The 16,238-nt window shown below is 40.7% G+C and overlaps 1 protein-coding gene across 4 annotated transcripts in view; it reads right to left on the bottom strand.

The window, feature by feature from the left end:
* ubr3 (ubiquitin protein ligase E3 component n-recognin 3) overlaps window positions 1–16,238 on the bottom strand; it is a 356,926-nt gene that overhangs the window by 136,904 nt on the left and 203,784 nt on the right. For all 4 annotated transcript variants that reach the window (XR_011961687.1, XM_072579281.1, XM_072579282.1 and 1 more), the window contains exon 26: window positions 393–542. Coding sequence is in view for 3 of the 4 variants with exons in the window: in XM_072579281.1 (XP_072435382.1) it covers window positions 393–542 (150 nt within the window). In the remaining variant the exon portion in view is untranslated. The remainder of the gene's footprint in view (window positions 1–392; window positions 543–16,238) is intronic.

Here is a 16,238-nt window from a genome sequence, read left to right as displayed (position 1 = left end):
TTCAATATTACAAAGGAGTTGTAGAGATTGTAGGTAGAGGATTTGTTTAAGATGCCATTAATGTTGAGAAATCTATTTAACTATTCTTTATGAAGATCCTTTCAATTCGACAAAATTTGGTGTGACAATCAGAATCATTATGTTAGTTTTCTGACCTTCATGGTCAATGCCTTGGGCATACTAAATAGAAATCAGCTTCAAGGGAGAAAGCATTCTGGAATTGTGCATCGATCGGGATTTAGCTAGTTGTGTGTGACAATAATTTATCTTTTGAAATTACAATGATATGAAATGCCATCATTCTGTAAAACAATCTTCCACCTGAGCATACATATATGTGCCAATTAATCAAGATGTGTAATATAAATTTTGCTACATATGAAACTGGTTACCTGATGAAGCCTGCAACAGAACTACTAATCCTGTTGGTCTTTCCTCCGTTGACGGGCCACTTTGTCCACAAATTACACAGTCATATACAGTTTCTGAATCTGGTTGTTCAGTTGATCCTACATCCATGGCAACATCACTATCAGGTGATTCTGAAAGCAAAGTCCCACATTTAGAGTCCATTCAGGCAGGCATGCTTACATAAATTAAAATATGTACATTTCGGGAGAAGCACAACTAAAGTGTAACAAAACTCAGAATACATTCATGTTTTTCCTCATCCTATTTTCAATGAAGCCAGATCACTAAGAAATTGAAGTTTGCCTGGTTTTACATCTCTTCTTGTAAATTGCACGGACACTTCATTGCTTGCAACCTGACAAAACACTCATTTTTAAAGACAACTAAGATAAACACTAAACTTTTCCAGACTCCCAAAACGTTACAAGTTTATGATGATCATAAAACAAAATCAATGGAAACACCTTTCCAGAAGCAGAAGAACGTGGGATTCTCAAAACAGTTTTGAAGCTGAGTCCATATACTTATGCATAAGAGAAAAGTGTAACATTGCTTAACAGAGGTGAATTTCTTTAGATTGTACTCTCATATGTAGTGATAGAGAATGTAGCAATTTAAACAAATACAGAGGGTGAATCTTTTAAAAGATTAATATTGTTGAAGAGGCCAATGTAAAACAACGATGATAGTCTGTGGTTTAAAGCAATAGGGTTTTGCAGATGGAAGCAGGCCCTTCAATAAATTGTGGCCTACGCAGATATTCAAGCACCCAAATACTGTAATCCTATCACCCAGCACTTGGCTCATAGACTTGATCCCTGTGGGATTTCAAGTGCTCATCAAACTATTTATTAAGTGTTCCCTGCCTCTAACATCCATTCAGTCAGTGAGATGTTTTCTGAACTGCTTTCAAAACCTCCTGACCCAACAAAAATCTATGCCCCCGATTACTGACTGCTCTACTGAGGGGAAACGTTTCTTTCTATCTGCCCAATCAATGCCCAACAGTTTATGCAATTTTTGTTTGTCACTGTATACATGTCTCAACTGTGGCTTCTGGAGGCAAAAGTCATTCATTGACACACCAATCGATATGTACAGATCTCCTCAGCAGCTCTAAGGCTGTGCATTATAGAGGGAACATTGTCTGAGCCCATCATAAATGTTTTACATCTCAGGTCAGTTTTCACCCTTCTCTGCTCTAACGGAAACAACCCATGTTTATCTAGTCTTCATCATGACTGAAATTTCCTGCCCAGGTAAGATCCTTGTGAATTGCTTTGCGCCCTTACCAGTACAATCACATCCTTCATTTAGTTTGGCAACCACAACTGCACACAGTACTCCAGCTGCAGCCTAACATAAATCTTACAGCTCCATCATAACATCCCTGCTAATTTGCATGACTCGCAAAAGCAACTATCCCATATGCCTTCTTAACCATCCTATCTCCCTGTTCTGTTGCCTTCAAGGATCTAAAGACACATACACCAAGGTCTCTCTGATCCTCTGTACTTTCAAGGATCCAGCCATTCATGATGTCTTCCCTTGCCCTGTTAGTCCTTCCAAACATCATCTTATATGTTTCAGGGTTAAACTCCATTTGCTGCTGTTATTTACCCATCTAACAAATCTGTCTATATAGTCAGGTGGTCTAAGGCTTTCTTGCTCATCATTTACCACACCACAAATTTTTGTGTCATCTGTGAACTTACTGACCAGACCACCAACAATCATGTCTAGCTAAGTACTGTACACTACAAACAGCAAGGGAGTCAGCCCTGAGCCATGATATACCACTGGACACAGATTTTCTGTCACAAAAACAATCTTTGACAATCACCCTCTGCCTCCTGGCCTGCCTCCAAATCCAGTGTATCGTTTTTTAGATAAGTTGACCAAAACTGTTCAAAGTATTCTCAGGATAAACACAGTGTGTTGCAGAAACTCAACAATTCTGGCAGCATCTGCAGAAAGAAAGAGTTAATGCTGAGTCCAACAGAATTCTTCACCACTACAGCACTTTGGTGTGGTCTAACTAGTATTTTCAATAGTTTTACCAAATCTCACCTATTTTTAAACTCCATTCCCTTTGAAATAAAGACCAACATTCCATTTGCTTTTTGTATTATGTGCTAATGTGTGCCCTGATTATTTAATGATTCATGCACAAGGACCAATGAATCCCTCTGTGCTGCAGCTTTCAGCTGTCTTTCTCCATTGAAATAATATTCATCTCTTCTAGCCTTCCTGGCAAAGTTCTTAACTTCTCATTTTCCCACATTGTTTTCCATCTGCCAAGTTTTTGTCCACTCATCTAACCTGATTATGGTCCTCTTGTTGGGCCGAAAGGCCTGTTTCCACACTGTAAATAATCTAATCTAATCTCTCCAGATTCTTGATGCCATCCTCAACACTAGCTTTCCCACTTTTTTTTGTGTCATCCATAAACCTGGCTATAGTACATTTATTTACCTCATCCAAGTAATTAGTATATAGTATTGTGATACCAGTACTAATCTCTTATGACACTCCACTAGTTACCGGTTGCCATCCTGAAAATGCCCTCCTTATACTAACCTTGTCTTCTGTTAGTTTAACAATCCTGTATTAATGTTAATATTCTGCCCCCAGCGCCATTAGCTGTTACCTGAGCCTTATGTATGGTAGCTTATTGAATACCTTTGGGAAATACAAATGTGTTACATCTATTAGTGCATCTTTATCTGTTCTCTTGCTAGCTCTTCAAAGAACTCATATTTGTAAAACATGATTTCCTCTTCACGAAGCCATGTTGACTTTGACTTTCTTGATTGTGTTATTATTTCTAAATGCTCTGCTTATTACATCTTTTATTATAGAATCCAATGTGTTCCCAATAACAGATGTTAAGCTAACTGGCCTACAGTTCAACTTTTGTTTGTCTCCCTCTCTTTCTAAATAAAGGTGTTACATTGGCAGTTTTCCAATTCTGTGGGACCATTTCACAACTTAAGGTTTTTTGAAAATTGCTACTCGTGCATGCACTATCACTAAAGTTACTTCCTTCAATATCTCAGGAAGCAACCCATCAGGTCCCCGGATGCGGTTGATCTTTAGCCTCATTAGTTTTGCTCGCACTTTTTCTCTCATGATAGTTACCATATTTATTTCCTCCCTACCTTTACTCTTTGATTACTGATGATTTTTGGAATACTATGACAGTTTTCTAAAGTGAAGTCTGAAGCAAGGTAATTATTCAAATCCTCTGCCATTCGTTCATTCCTCATTATTATTTTAACAGCCTCATTCTCAATAGGGCTTCTGTTCACTCGCCCTCTTTTTACCTTTTTATATATTTAAAGATGCAATGTTCATTTTTAAAAAAACCCTTGTTAGCCAATCCTCAAAATTTGTTTTCTCCCTTCTTTTTGGTCATCTGTAGAAAAGGATATGGAAGATATAGAATGTAGGGAAATTCATGGTGACACCTTGCAAAATGTCCATATTACAGAGGAGGAAGTGCTGGATGGCTTTAAACGCATAAAGGTGGATAAATCCCCAGGACCTGATCAGGTGTACCCTCGAACTCTGTGGGAAGCTAGAGAAGCGATTGCTGGACCTCTTGCGGAGATGTTTGTATCATCGATAGTCACAGGTGAGGTGCCGGAAGACTGGAGATTGGCTAATGTGGTGCCACTGTTTAAGAGGGGTGGTAAGGACAAGCCAGGGAACTATAGACCAATGAGCCTGATGTCAGTGGTGGGCAAATTGTTGGAGGGGGAATCTGGAGGGACAGGAAGTACGTGTATGTGGAAAGGCAAGGACTGATTAGGGATAGTCAACATGGCTTTGTGCATGGGAAATCATGTCTCACAAACCTGATTGAGTTTTTTGAAGAAGTAACAAAGAGGATTGATGAGGGCAGAGCGGTCGATGTGATCTATATGAACTTCAGTAAGGCGCTCGACAAGGTTCCCCATGGAAGACTGGTTAGCAAGGTTAGATCTCATGGAATACAGGGAGAACTAGCCAGTTGGATGCAGAACTGGCTCAAAGGTAGAAGACAGAGGGTGGTGATGGAGGGTTGTTTTTCATACTGGAGGCCTGTGACCAGTGGAGTGCCTCAAGGATCATTGCTGGGTCCTCTTTTGTTATTTACATAAATGAATTGGATGTGAGCGTAAGAGGTACACATTTAGTAAGATTGCAGACCACACCAAAATTGGAGGTGTAGTGGACAGCGAAGAAAGTTACTTCAGATTACAACAGGATCTTGACCAGATGGGCCAATGGGCTGAAAAGTGGCAGATGGAGTTCAATTCAGATAAATGCGAGGTGCTGCATTTTGGGAAAGCAAATCTTAGCAGGACTTATACACTTAATGGTAAGGTCCTAAGGAGTGTTGCTGAACAAAGAGACCATGGAGTGCAGGTTCATAACTCCTTGAAAGTGGAGTCGCAGGTAGATAGGATAGTAAAGTTGGCATTTTATTGGTCAGGGTATCGAGTACAGGAGTTGGGACATTATGTTGCAGCTGTACGGCCACTGTTGGACTATTGTGTGCAATTCTGGTCTTCTTCCTATCGGAAAGATGTTGTGAAACTTGAAAGGGTTCAAAAAAGATTTACAAGGATGTTGCCAAGGTTAGAGGATTTGAGCTTAGGGAGAGGTTGAACAGGCTGGGGCTGTTTTCCCTGGAGCATTGGAGGCTGAGGGGTGACCTTATAGAGGTTTACACAATCATGAGGGGCATGGATAAAATAAATAGACAAGGTCTTTTTCCTGGGATTGGGGAGTCCAGAACTAGAGGGCATAGGTTTCGGGTGAGAGGGGAAAGATATAAAAGAGACCTAAGGGGCAACCTTTTCACACAGAGGGTGGTATGTGTATGGAATGAGCTGCCAGAAGAAGTGGTGGAGGCTGGTACAATTGCAACATTTATAAGTTTTTGAATGGCTATATGAATAGGAAGGGTATGGAAGGATATGGTTCGGGTGCTGGCAGGTGGGACTTGATTGGGTTGGCATGGACGGGTTGGACCAAAGGGTCTGTTTCCATGCTGTACATCTCTAGGACTCTTAGTTTAGTTTTTAAAATCTTTCCTAATCTTCTGGCTTAGCACAAATGTTTGCCCCATTTTTTGTTTTTCTTTCAATTTATTGATATCCTTAATTTTGTTGGTTAACCACGGTTAGTTTATCCCCTTCCTGGAGTCAGCCTTCCTCATTAGGCCAAATCTTTGTTGAGAGTCATCAGCCATGTTTTTAAACAATTGCTACTGGTCATCAACCATCTTTTCTGCGAAACTCTTTTCCAGTACAGGTTAGCACAATTGTTTTCAACTTGAGTTTGTTACCTCAAACGGAATGCTAAATTCTATCATGTTATGGTCACAATTTCCTAGGTGATCTTTTACTCTGAGATGATTTATTACGTTTGCCTAGTTACATAATGGTCCAAAATAGCTTGATCCCAGGTTGGATCCATAACATAATGTTCAAGGAAATGGCACACATACATTCTGTGCAATAGTTACTCCTAGCAACACTATCATGAACAAATGCACCTGCAGCTGGCAGACTGGTGAGGATGAATCAAGTGTGTTTTCCCCTCTTTTTAGTTCCCTTATCACTGACTGCACACCCAGTCTAGCAGCTATATCCTTTCGGACTCAGCCAGCTCAGCTAGTAGTACTTGCTGCGAAACCATTCGTGGTGATTGAGATTGAAGTCTCCCAACCAGAGTACAATCCATAGCCATGTCATTTTCAGGGCTGCCTCCAAATGGTGCTCATAGAGGAATATTGATTAATTATCCACGTAAGGGTGACTGTAAGTGGTAATCGGGAGGTGGCTTCCTTTGCCAGATGATGCTGTGGAGTCTCTTGGGATCCACAGTCAATGTGGAGAACTCCCAGATCAACTCCCTCATGACCATATATCACCATGTTGGATCTGTCCTGCTGTTGGGTCGGGGATACGGGTGTCTGGATATTGTGTCAGGTATTCCTCTGTGTGTATGACGAAGTCAGCCTATTGCGCAGCTAGTCTATGAGACAGCTCTCTCAATTTTGGCACTCATCCCTAATGTTGCAAAAGAGGACTTTGCAAGGTCAACATATCTGAGAATGCTGCTGTCATTTCTGGTGCCCAGGCTGATGTGAGGTGGTCTGTTTGGTTTCGTTCCTTTATTGGGACTTTTTAGCGTTTTGATGCAATTAAATGGTTTGCTAGGTCAGTTTCGAGAGTAGTTAAGAGTCAAGCAAGTTACTTTGGATCTGGAGATACATGTAAGTCAAACCAGGTAAGAACAGTAGCCTTTCTTCCCCAAAGGGCATTATATTTTTACAACAATTGACAATGGTTTTCATGGTCATCATTAGACTTCTAATTCCAAATTTTACTGAATTAAAATTCCACCATATACCATTCCACCATCTGCCCTGAATCTCTAGTCCAAGGACAATACCAAAGTGTCATCACCCCTCTTCCCCCAATTCTAAAAAACAAGCCAACATAAATTAACTTCAGTAACATCAAACTATCTTTTGCACCATTTAAGAGAATCATATGAATACAATGCAAACTACTGTTGACATCCTTCAGTTTAAATCAGCACTACAAAATAAAATTATGAACGAACAGAACCAGGACAAAAGATAGCCGCAAGGGACAGAAAATCCTTCATGTCACATTCTTAATTAAATCAATACAAAGGTCAAAATCTGGACTAACTTGACCATGACCTTTATAAACACAAAGTTTTATAGAGTGCTTTAAGTACCCATTCCATACATTAACTAACTTCTGAAGTTTAATAAAGACCAATTAATTTTGAAAATGGGTCAACTAATTAAATTCTGAATGATTTCACCTTCATTGTGGCGAAGTTCACTTGAGACTTTTTCTTTGACATTTCTGAACTAATTTAATGGAGTAATCTAAAAAACAAGCCAATAGGCAACCAGTCTTACAAAACATCTAATTAGCAATGAAAATATTCAACTGTCAAATATGCCAAATTTACCCAAAAGATGCTTAAGTCATGACTTTTCAAACGAATGAAACACTACTTTGTCACTCAAAGTGACAGATGACTTTTTCCATGAATCAACCATGTCCTTTACAATTTTAAGCCTTCTCTTTCTGGTAAAGCAAAAAGCAGCTTAATTCAAGCTGATACTTTTAATTTGGATTATGATCAAACTTCTTAACTCAGGTAGAATTTGCACAACTTCTTCAGCTGTCTAAAAACTGAAAAATATAAATCCAGCTTCCAGTAAATGGTGGAGGAGTAGGGCTCCTGAGCCCAGGGGCTCAACTGCTCTGTTCACTTTTCTTTTTATTCTCTCTGCTCTCATTTATTTTTCCCTCTTATTTTTTACTCTACTGAGCACTTGGTGAAGAGCTCGATGATGGCAACAGCATCAGCACTGGTGAGTGGGCCCAGTGACGCAAACTCATGGCAGCAGCTCCCGAGGAGTGTTTGCGTTCTCGGCAGCATCTGCTTCAAAGGCAGATTCATGGAGGTAAACCTGAGTCTAGTACAAGACCAGGCAGTATCAGCAATGGCTACATTGGCAAGGTGGGCCCGAAGCAGACTCATGGCAGCAATAGAGTCAAGTTTGGGCCAGGACCTTCCACCAAATGTGGCATCTGCATTGGTGAGGTTCAGCAGGGACTCAGTGGTGAATACACTGGTGGCAGCAAGGTGGTTCTGAAGAATAGCGATTTTTGTTCCAGCAGCGGTGATGCGGTGAAAGGGATTCATGCCTGGCCATCAGGTCCATGACGGACTGTGAAGCTGGACACTTACTTTATTTTTTTCATTTTCTGTCTTTATATTCTATGTTTTTGTATATTTTTCTGTGTTTTAAAATGGAGCCGGTGTGTTATACAACACTTTTCACTGTATATTGTAACAAGATACACATGACAATAAATGAAACAAATAAATCAAATACAACCTAAAAGGAATACGCCAAATTTATTTCCAATTAATTTACAACAAGGAAATAAAGAAAAAAGTGCATATATCAAATGCACTGACTTCATTTTGATCTCCCAACAGATTGTTGCAGTCTTCTTTTTCTGTGGAACTATTAAGATAGAGTGTTCCTGAGAAGAAAAAAATGCAAGAAATTTGAGTGCAGAGAAACCCTCACCAGATTTTCTCTCCACATCTGCATCATTCCCCTCCAAATTCAGCCTATGTTCTATCTTTGCCATTCAACAGCCCTGGGGACAAAAAGTGTCTACCAAATCACCTTTAAAGTGTCAAATTTCTTGTAGAGCTATGAATTTTTATAGTATGGAAAAGGCTGAAGTTCAATTAGAGTTGCTCAACCAATCAAAAACAAATACTTACTAAAAATAAATCTACCTTTAACTTTGCAGTCAATCATGATCCAAGAAACAATATTAATTCCAGGTGGCAGTAAAATTCAATAACGTTTCTGAAAGATTACATTACAGGTAACAAAATCCTCTAACTGTAACTTTGAAAGCAAGCCTGGCCTGTGTTATTAATCAGTAGTTCAACACTTTACTAGACTGCAAACTGGGATGCTATGTCACAACATAACATGCTCATAACACAAATTAAAATACACAATTCAAATATATGGTCAGATAAAAGTCAGAAAAGACATCTCTGAAGAGCCACACCAAACTTGAAATTTCAGATCAGTGAAACTGAAGTTCTCTCTCTATATAGATGCGGCCAATCCTGCCAAGTGTTCCCAACAGTTCCTGCCTTTACTCAAAATTATTCTTCCTAGTCTCTGAATGTCTATACAAACCACTTATTCGCAAAACTGTAGACAAATAAAAATTGTAAACGATTGCGAACTGCAAAATGTTACAATTTAAGGGCATTAATTCTATTCAAAGAGACTAAGATGGTAAGTATGTAAGTTAGCTTGCTGAGCCAGAAGATTTGTTTTCAGACATTTCACCACCACGACTCGGTAACATCATCAGTGAGAGTCTCGGTGAAGTGCTGGTGCTATGTTCAGCCTCTCTATGAATAGGTCTTGGTTTCTTAAGGTTGGTGATGTTATTTCTGGTTCTTTTTTTTTCCCCAAGGGAAGGTAGATAGCATCTAAATTAATGTGTTTATTGATGGAGTTCTGGTTAGAATGCCATGCCTCTAAGAATTCTCAAACGTGTCTTTGTCTCGCCTGTCCATGGATGTGTGCGTTATCCCAGTCAAAGTGGTGTCTTTCTTCGTCTGTATGTATAGAAACCAGTGATAGTGGGTCATGCTTTTTGGTGGCCAGTTGGTGTTCATGTATCCTGGTGGCAAATTTCCTGCTTGTTTGTCCGATGTAGTGTTTTTTTTAAACAGTTCTTGCATGGTATCTTGTAAATGACGTTAGTTTTCTGGTAGTATCTAATGGATTCTTTAGGTTCATTGCTGTTTAAGTGTGTTGGTATGTTTGTGGGCTACGATGATGCCAAGGGGTCGGAATAGTCTGGAAATAGTTTCTGATATGCCTTTGATGTAAGGTAATGTGGCTATAGGTTTTGGTTGCTTAGTGCCTGCTTATTTGGATTTATTTCTGAGGAATCAGCGGATTGTGTTTATTGGCTACACATTTTCTTGAAAACGTTGTATAGATATTTTTCTTCTGTTTTTTGCAGTTCTTGGGTGCTGCAGTGTGATGTAGCTCGTTGAAATAATGTCCATTTATGGGTGTTAGGATGATTGCTTCTGAAGTTAAGTATTTGGTCTGTATTGGTTTTCAGTAGACGCTGGCTTGAAGCTCTCCGTTAACTGTACGCTCAACTATCATGTCTATGAATGTGAGTCTGTTGTGGTTCTCCACCTCTTTTGTGAATTTTATGCCTGTCAGGATATTGTTGATGACGTTGTATATTTCCTCTAATTTGTTCCGTTCTGTGATGACAAAGGTGTCATCCACATAGCGGACCCAAAGAGGCATTTGATCATTCTTGAAGTTTTTGAGCTATTGACTGAAAGTCTAAAACAAAGAATTCAGTTGAATTAACCTTTAAGAAAATGTTTAAAAACATATACACAGTCAATAAGCCAGTATATACAATCACAACCTACACACATAACCAGTGTTATCTGTGTTTTTGTTTGACGATTATTGCCATGCCTGCACGTCTTGAAATCTGCCAGGATGTGATGAGATTTATGCTCCAATACCTTGCAGTCTGAGCACTAAACTCAAACGAATTTAATCCTGTAAGTACAGATGCAAGCACTGAAGGAAACATGTTATTTTATCTTGCCACTCACCAATTCAGTCAACCAAAAGGGATCACTAGAATTGAGAGAAAAGTTTGAGTATTTGAAGTCAAAGCACAGTGTGGAAGTTTTAAATGCTAGGAATTCAGTGAGAAACTGATGCAATCACTAGTGCAAATAGTGAGGAAAAAAAGGCTGTTAAATGGGAGATTGACTCCAATTTTTTTTTATGGCAGGGAGAAGAAAAGAGATGACAAGAGAAATGGAAAGAGAATCTTCATAATGGAGATAAAGTGCAATTTGTAGTAAATATACATGCTCATAAGACAGCAATTCAACACTGGCCTCCGAAAATCATTCACTTATCTGATTTCATCCTCCGTGCTCCACATCCTTGGGTGCTGTGAAAACTAGTAGCTCGAGAATCCATTATTTAAAGATTAAAATATTGTCATGCTGGTTAGATCTGCTCTGCATAAGAACGGTGGCGGGGGGGGGGGGGGGGGGGGGGGCTTGTTGCTGGTTTTCACTCATGCCAGATCAAGGGTTATTGAAGAAGTTCAGAGGTAAATCAGGTTTAGTAGTACATTGATTCTGGAATAGGAAAGGAGGACCCATGTAGCTAACATGCTGCTGTTAGTCAGTTGATGCAGATGGGGCTTAGGGAAGTCCATGAGCATGGTAGTCCCATGCTGCGCGGCCTTCGGAAAGCTATGGGGCATTTTATTGACTCAGTGGAGTTTAAAGGAAGCTGTCCACTACAGACCTCGTGATTTGCCAAGGAAAGGCTCAATAACAGCAGCAACCTGGTGTGGTGAAAAACTGAGATTGTGCCCCAAATTAAATGCATGTGAGCTACTCCAGAATCCTGTGGAACCTGGCTTTGGAAAAAGGGTCTGAACTCCCAAGAAATGGGGTGGCACGGTGGCTCAGTGTTTAGCAGTGCTGCCTTGCAGTGCCAGGGACCCAGCTTCGATTCCAGCCTCGGGCGTGGAGTTTACACTTCTCCCAGCGTCTGCGTAGGTTTCCTCTGGGTGCTCCGGTTTCCTCCCACATTCCCAAGATGTGCAGGTCAGGTGAATTGGCCATGTCAAATTGTCCATAATGATAGGTGCATTAATAGGGAGTAGGGGAACAGGTCTGGGTGGTTACTCTTCGGAGGGTCGGTGTGGACTTGTTGGGCCGATGGGCCTGTTTCTGCACTGTAGGGAACCTAATCTAATCTAAAAAATGAGAAGTTATTAAGGCAAGTTATGATGAAGTGACATTGACAGATTTTCAAGGTTAAAGCATTGATAAAGTCGTATTAGAATCCTTGGTGAAGGAGACAATGTTAGAATTAGATCTTGTAACCCACACTGTCAGGAGAGACTGGGTGGTTAAATCCTTACTGCATCTGTCATTTAATGAGCTCTGCAGGGCGTTCCACTGTGGTTTCTCTGTTAATCCATATTTGCTTCATCTAAATTTTTGAGTAAGAGTTATATGCGATAAGTGGTGCAAAATGTATAATTTTGAAATTTAGATTATTTTGAAAATAGAGGCATATAGATATGTGTTAGAAACTTGAAGGTTTGTTTTAAACAAAGGTCAGAAAGTCATTCTGGAACAATATTCTAAGTGCATCAATTCCAAAGACATCCATGACTGCATACAACAGTTTCAGAGACACCCTTGGAGTTATAATGGATATGATTTTTATACTTTTATACTTAAGGAAGGCTGCATAAACATATTAAGCAATCAGTTTTGTTTTCATTTCAGAAGACTTATTTGGTCTGGCCTACACATGATTCCAGACAACATGGTTGACTCTCAGGTGCTCTCTAAAATGGCCTTACATGCTACTCAGTTGTATAAATTGCTTTACGTCATTTATATAAATGATTTGCATGTGAACTGAAGAAGGAGATAGCACGAGGCAGGGTGCCACTGAGCACACAGATACACAAGATGGCCACTGAGCTACAAGTTGGCCACTTGACGCACAAGATGGCCGCCAGACCACAATATGGAAAGAGATAGCAGACCAAACTCAGTCACTGCCTGGGGCCATCAGAATGCCAGCACAATACACTCACAACCCAATTGATTAGTTTAAGGTGGGTAGGAAAGAGAATACACATGAGTAGCATACAATGCCCGCCGAAGTGGCTGGGTCCAGCCAAAACCTTAGAAATGTTAACAGTTTGATACGGACTCAATACAAAGCAATAATATCCAGGACTGCAGTAATTGTCCCTTTCAGGAAAAGGGATTAGTGCCCATTACTATAGCAATGGACTTTCGCACAGACATTAAAACTGACAATGTCTGCACTGAAACTGACAACGACCGCGCTGAAATTAACAAAGGCTGCACTGGAACTGACAATGACTGCATCAAAACTGTCAACGATTCTGCCAAGTTTACAATAAACAAACCACGTGACAAAGACAATAACTGTCATCACTGACCTATTGCATTACAAAATGGATAAACGTGTCTTGACATGTGCTCCGGGTTGAGAGAAGACTCCCAGCCGACCACTGTGCTGCTGGTGTCTTTATCTCCCCGGTACTCCAGTATTTCCTTGTACAATAAACTCCGTTATTGAACTCCGACTCTGACTCAGAGACTGGTGATTTTCTCCATAACAGAACATAGGAGGCATAGTTTATAAGTTTGCAGATGACACCAAAATTGGAGGTGTAGTGGACAGCAAAGAAGGTTACCTCAGATTACAACAGGATCTTGATCAGATGAGCTAATGGGCTAAGGAGTGGCAGAAGGAGTTTAATTTAGATAAATGCAAGGTACTGCATTTTGGGAAAGCAAATCTTAGCAGGATTTATCCACTTAATGATAAGATCCTAGGGAGTGTTGTCGAACAAAAAGACCATAGAGTTAAAGTTCATAGAGTCACAGGTAGTTAGAATAGTGAAGATGATGTTTGGTATGCTTTCCTTGTCAGAGTGTAGAGTACAGGAGTTGGAAGGTCATGTTGCAGCTGTACAGGGCATTGATTGGGGCATTTTTGGAATATTGCGTGCAATTCTGGTCTTTTTCCTATCAGAAGGACGTTGCGAAACTTGAAAGGGTTCAGAAAAGATTTACAAGGATGTTGCCAGAGTTGGAGGATTTGAGCCATGGGGATTGGCTGAATAGGTTGGGACTTTTTCCCTGGCGAATCAGAGGCTAAAGGGTGACATAATAGAGGTTTATAAAATCATGAGGGGCATGGATAAGATTAATAGACAAAGTCTTTTCCCTGGTGCGGGGGAGTCCAAAACTAGAGGGCATAGGTCTAGGGTGAGAGGGAAAGATCTAAAAGAGAACTAAGGGGCAACGTCTTCACACAGAGGGTGGTACGTGTATGGAATGAGCTGCCAGAGGAAGCTGTAGAGGCTGGTAGAATTACAATATTTAAAAGGCATCAAGATGGGTATATGAATAGGAAGGATTTAGTGGGCTATGGGCAAAGTGCTGGCAAATGGGACTAGATTAGGTTGGGATATCTGGTCGGCATGGACGAGTTGGACTGAAGGGTCTGTTTCCGTGCTCTTTATCTCTATGACTCTAACAGCCATAAAATCACAAAAAGAAACAAAACTGGATAGATCACCTGGTATCAATCTAAGCACTGGAAATAACAATGACAAAAACAGCCCTATCGACACTGAAAAGTCCTCCTTCATGAGCATAGAACATAGAACACTGCAGCACAGTACAGGCCCTTTGGCCCTCAATGTTGAGCCGGCCTTTTATGCTACTCAAAGATCAGACTAACCCAAATATCCTTCTTGGTACTAACTTCCACGTACCTATCCAAGAGAGTTGCTTAAATGTCCCTAATGTATCTGACTCTACTACCACTGCTGGAAGTGCATTCCACGCACTCACCACTGTCTGCATAAAAACCTACCTCTGACATCTCCCCTAAACCTTTCTCCAATTATGCACCCTCATGATAGACATATCTGCCCCGGGGGAAAAGTCTCTGGCTATCCACTCATCTATGCCTCTCAGCATCTTGTAAACTTCTGTCAAGTCACCTCTCATCCTTCTTCACTCTAATGAGAAAAGCCCTACCTTCCCCAACCTTTCTTCCTAAGACATCCCCTCCAGTCCAGGCAGAATCCTGGGAAATCTCCTCTGCACCGTCTCTAAAGCTTCCATATCTTTCCGATAATGAGGTGACCATAACTGAACACAATATCCCAAGCGTGGTCTAACCAGGACTCTTATAGAGCTGCAGCATAACCTCGTGGCTCTTAAACTCAATCCCCCTGCGAATGAAAACCAACACACCATATGCCGCCTTAACAACTCTGTCAACCTGGGTGGCAACTTTGATGGATCTATGGACCCCAAAATCCCTCTATTCCTCCACACTACCAAGAATCCTGCCTTTAAACCGATATTCTGCATTCATATTGGACCTTCCAAAGTGAATGACTTCATACTTGAACGCCAACTGTCACTTATCAGCCCAGTTCTGCATCCTGTCAATGTCCGGTTGCAACCCAAAAGATCCCCCCCACACCATCCACAACTCCACTAACCTTTGTATCATCGGCAAACTTACTAAAACACTCTTACACTTCCTCATTCAATTCAATTATAAAAATCACAAACAGCAGAAGTCCCAGAACTGATCACTGCTGGTCACTGAGCTCCAGGTTGAATACTTTTCATCCAACCACTACCCTATGGGCTAGCCAATTCTGTATCCAGAAAGACAGATTTCCCTGAATCCCATGCCCTTACTTTCTGAAAGAGCCTACCATGGGGAACCATATCAAATGCCTTGCTAAAATTCCATGTACACCACATCCACAGCCCATTGGCTGCTGAAAACCTCATTCACATCCCAGATACTTCCACATGATTTATTCTTGCACAAAGTAGTTTTACAAGTCTAAGCCCAAATTCGACAGCCAAGTTACAGACTGCGTAATATTACATGGCTGCCTTGCATCCTGCACCAAAACTTTTAGAGGCATCACTCATTAACAATGAAAACTATCTTTGAAATTTAATTTGCATGGGAGATGTGATATCCTTGCATGGCCAATGCAGGCTACTACTCAAAGAATGTTGAACGTTGTCAGCTTTACTGTTGGATCATTCATCAGAATTTTATTGGCCTTACGAGTATCATTCCAGAGGTGTGCCATTTCTCACTTTTCAAAACCTGCAAGACTCAAAGTATTTGTGGAGCCTCAGAAAGGTTTGAGAGATTAGAGTTGCATGTTCAGTGGGTTCTGAAAGTCTTCATGGATTGGTAGCTACAATATGGTCTACGTGTTTTTGCCTCTTGGCAAAAGTGAAGAGGAAGGATACTGTACAGGAATGGAGCCATTATTGATTTGAGAGTACCATTGTTCTCAATGCATCAGTACAGAGAAATGAGGTCCAGGTGCGATTTTATCTATCCCAACACAGGGAATAGAAACTTTGCAGAACATCCACAACAGCAAGATTAGCGTACAAAGAGAGTATGCATTGGATCTCCTGTGGTGCCTGCTGGTTTCTAGTTGTTTATTCTAGAATTGAGATGAAACCTTCATGATCACGGCGATGTCGACAAGGTGGGCCCAAGAGATTCAACTCTGATGTTGGTGGATCTGGCGGCAGAGGGGGAG

This window comes from Chiloscyllium punctatum, chromosome 10 (assembly GCF_047496795.1).
Source record: "Chiloscyllium punctatum isolate Juve2018m chromosome 10, sChiPun1.3, whole genome shotgun sequence".
In the NCBI taxonomy this organism is placed as follows: Eukaryota; Metazoa; Chordata; class Chondrichthyes; order Orectolobiformes; family Hemiscylliidae; genus Chiloscyllium; species Chiloscyllium punctatum.
The sequence above is the reverse complement of the archived record's forward strand: the minus strand, read 5'-3'. Positions and strand labels throughout refer to the sequence as shown.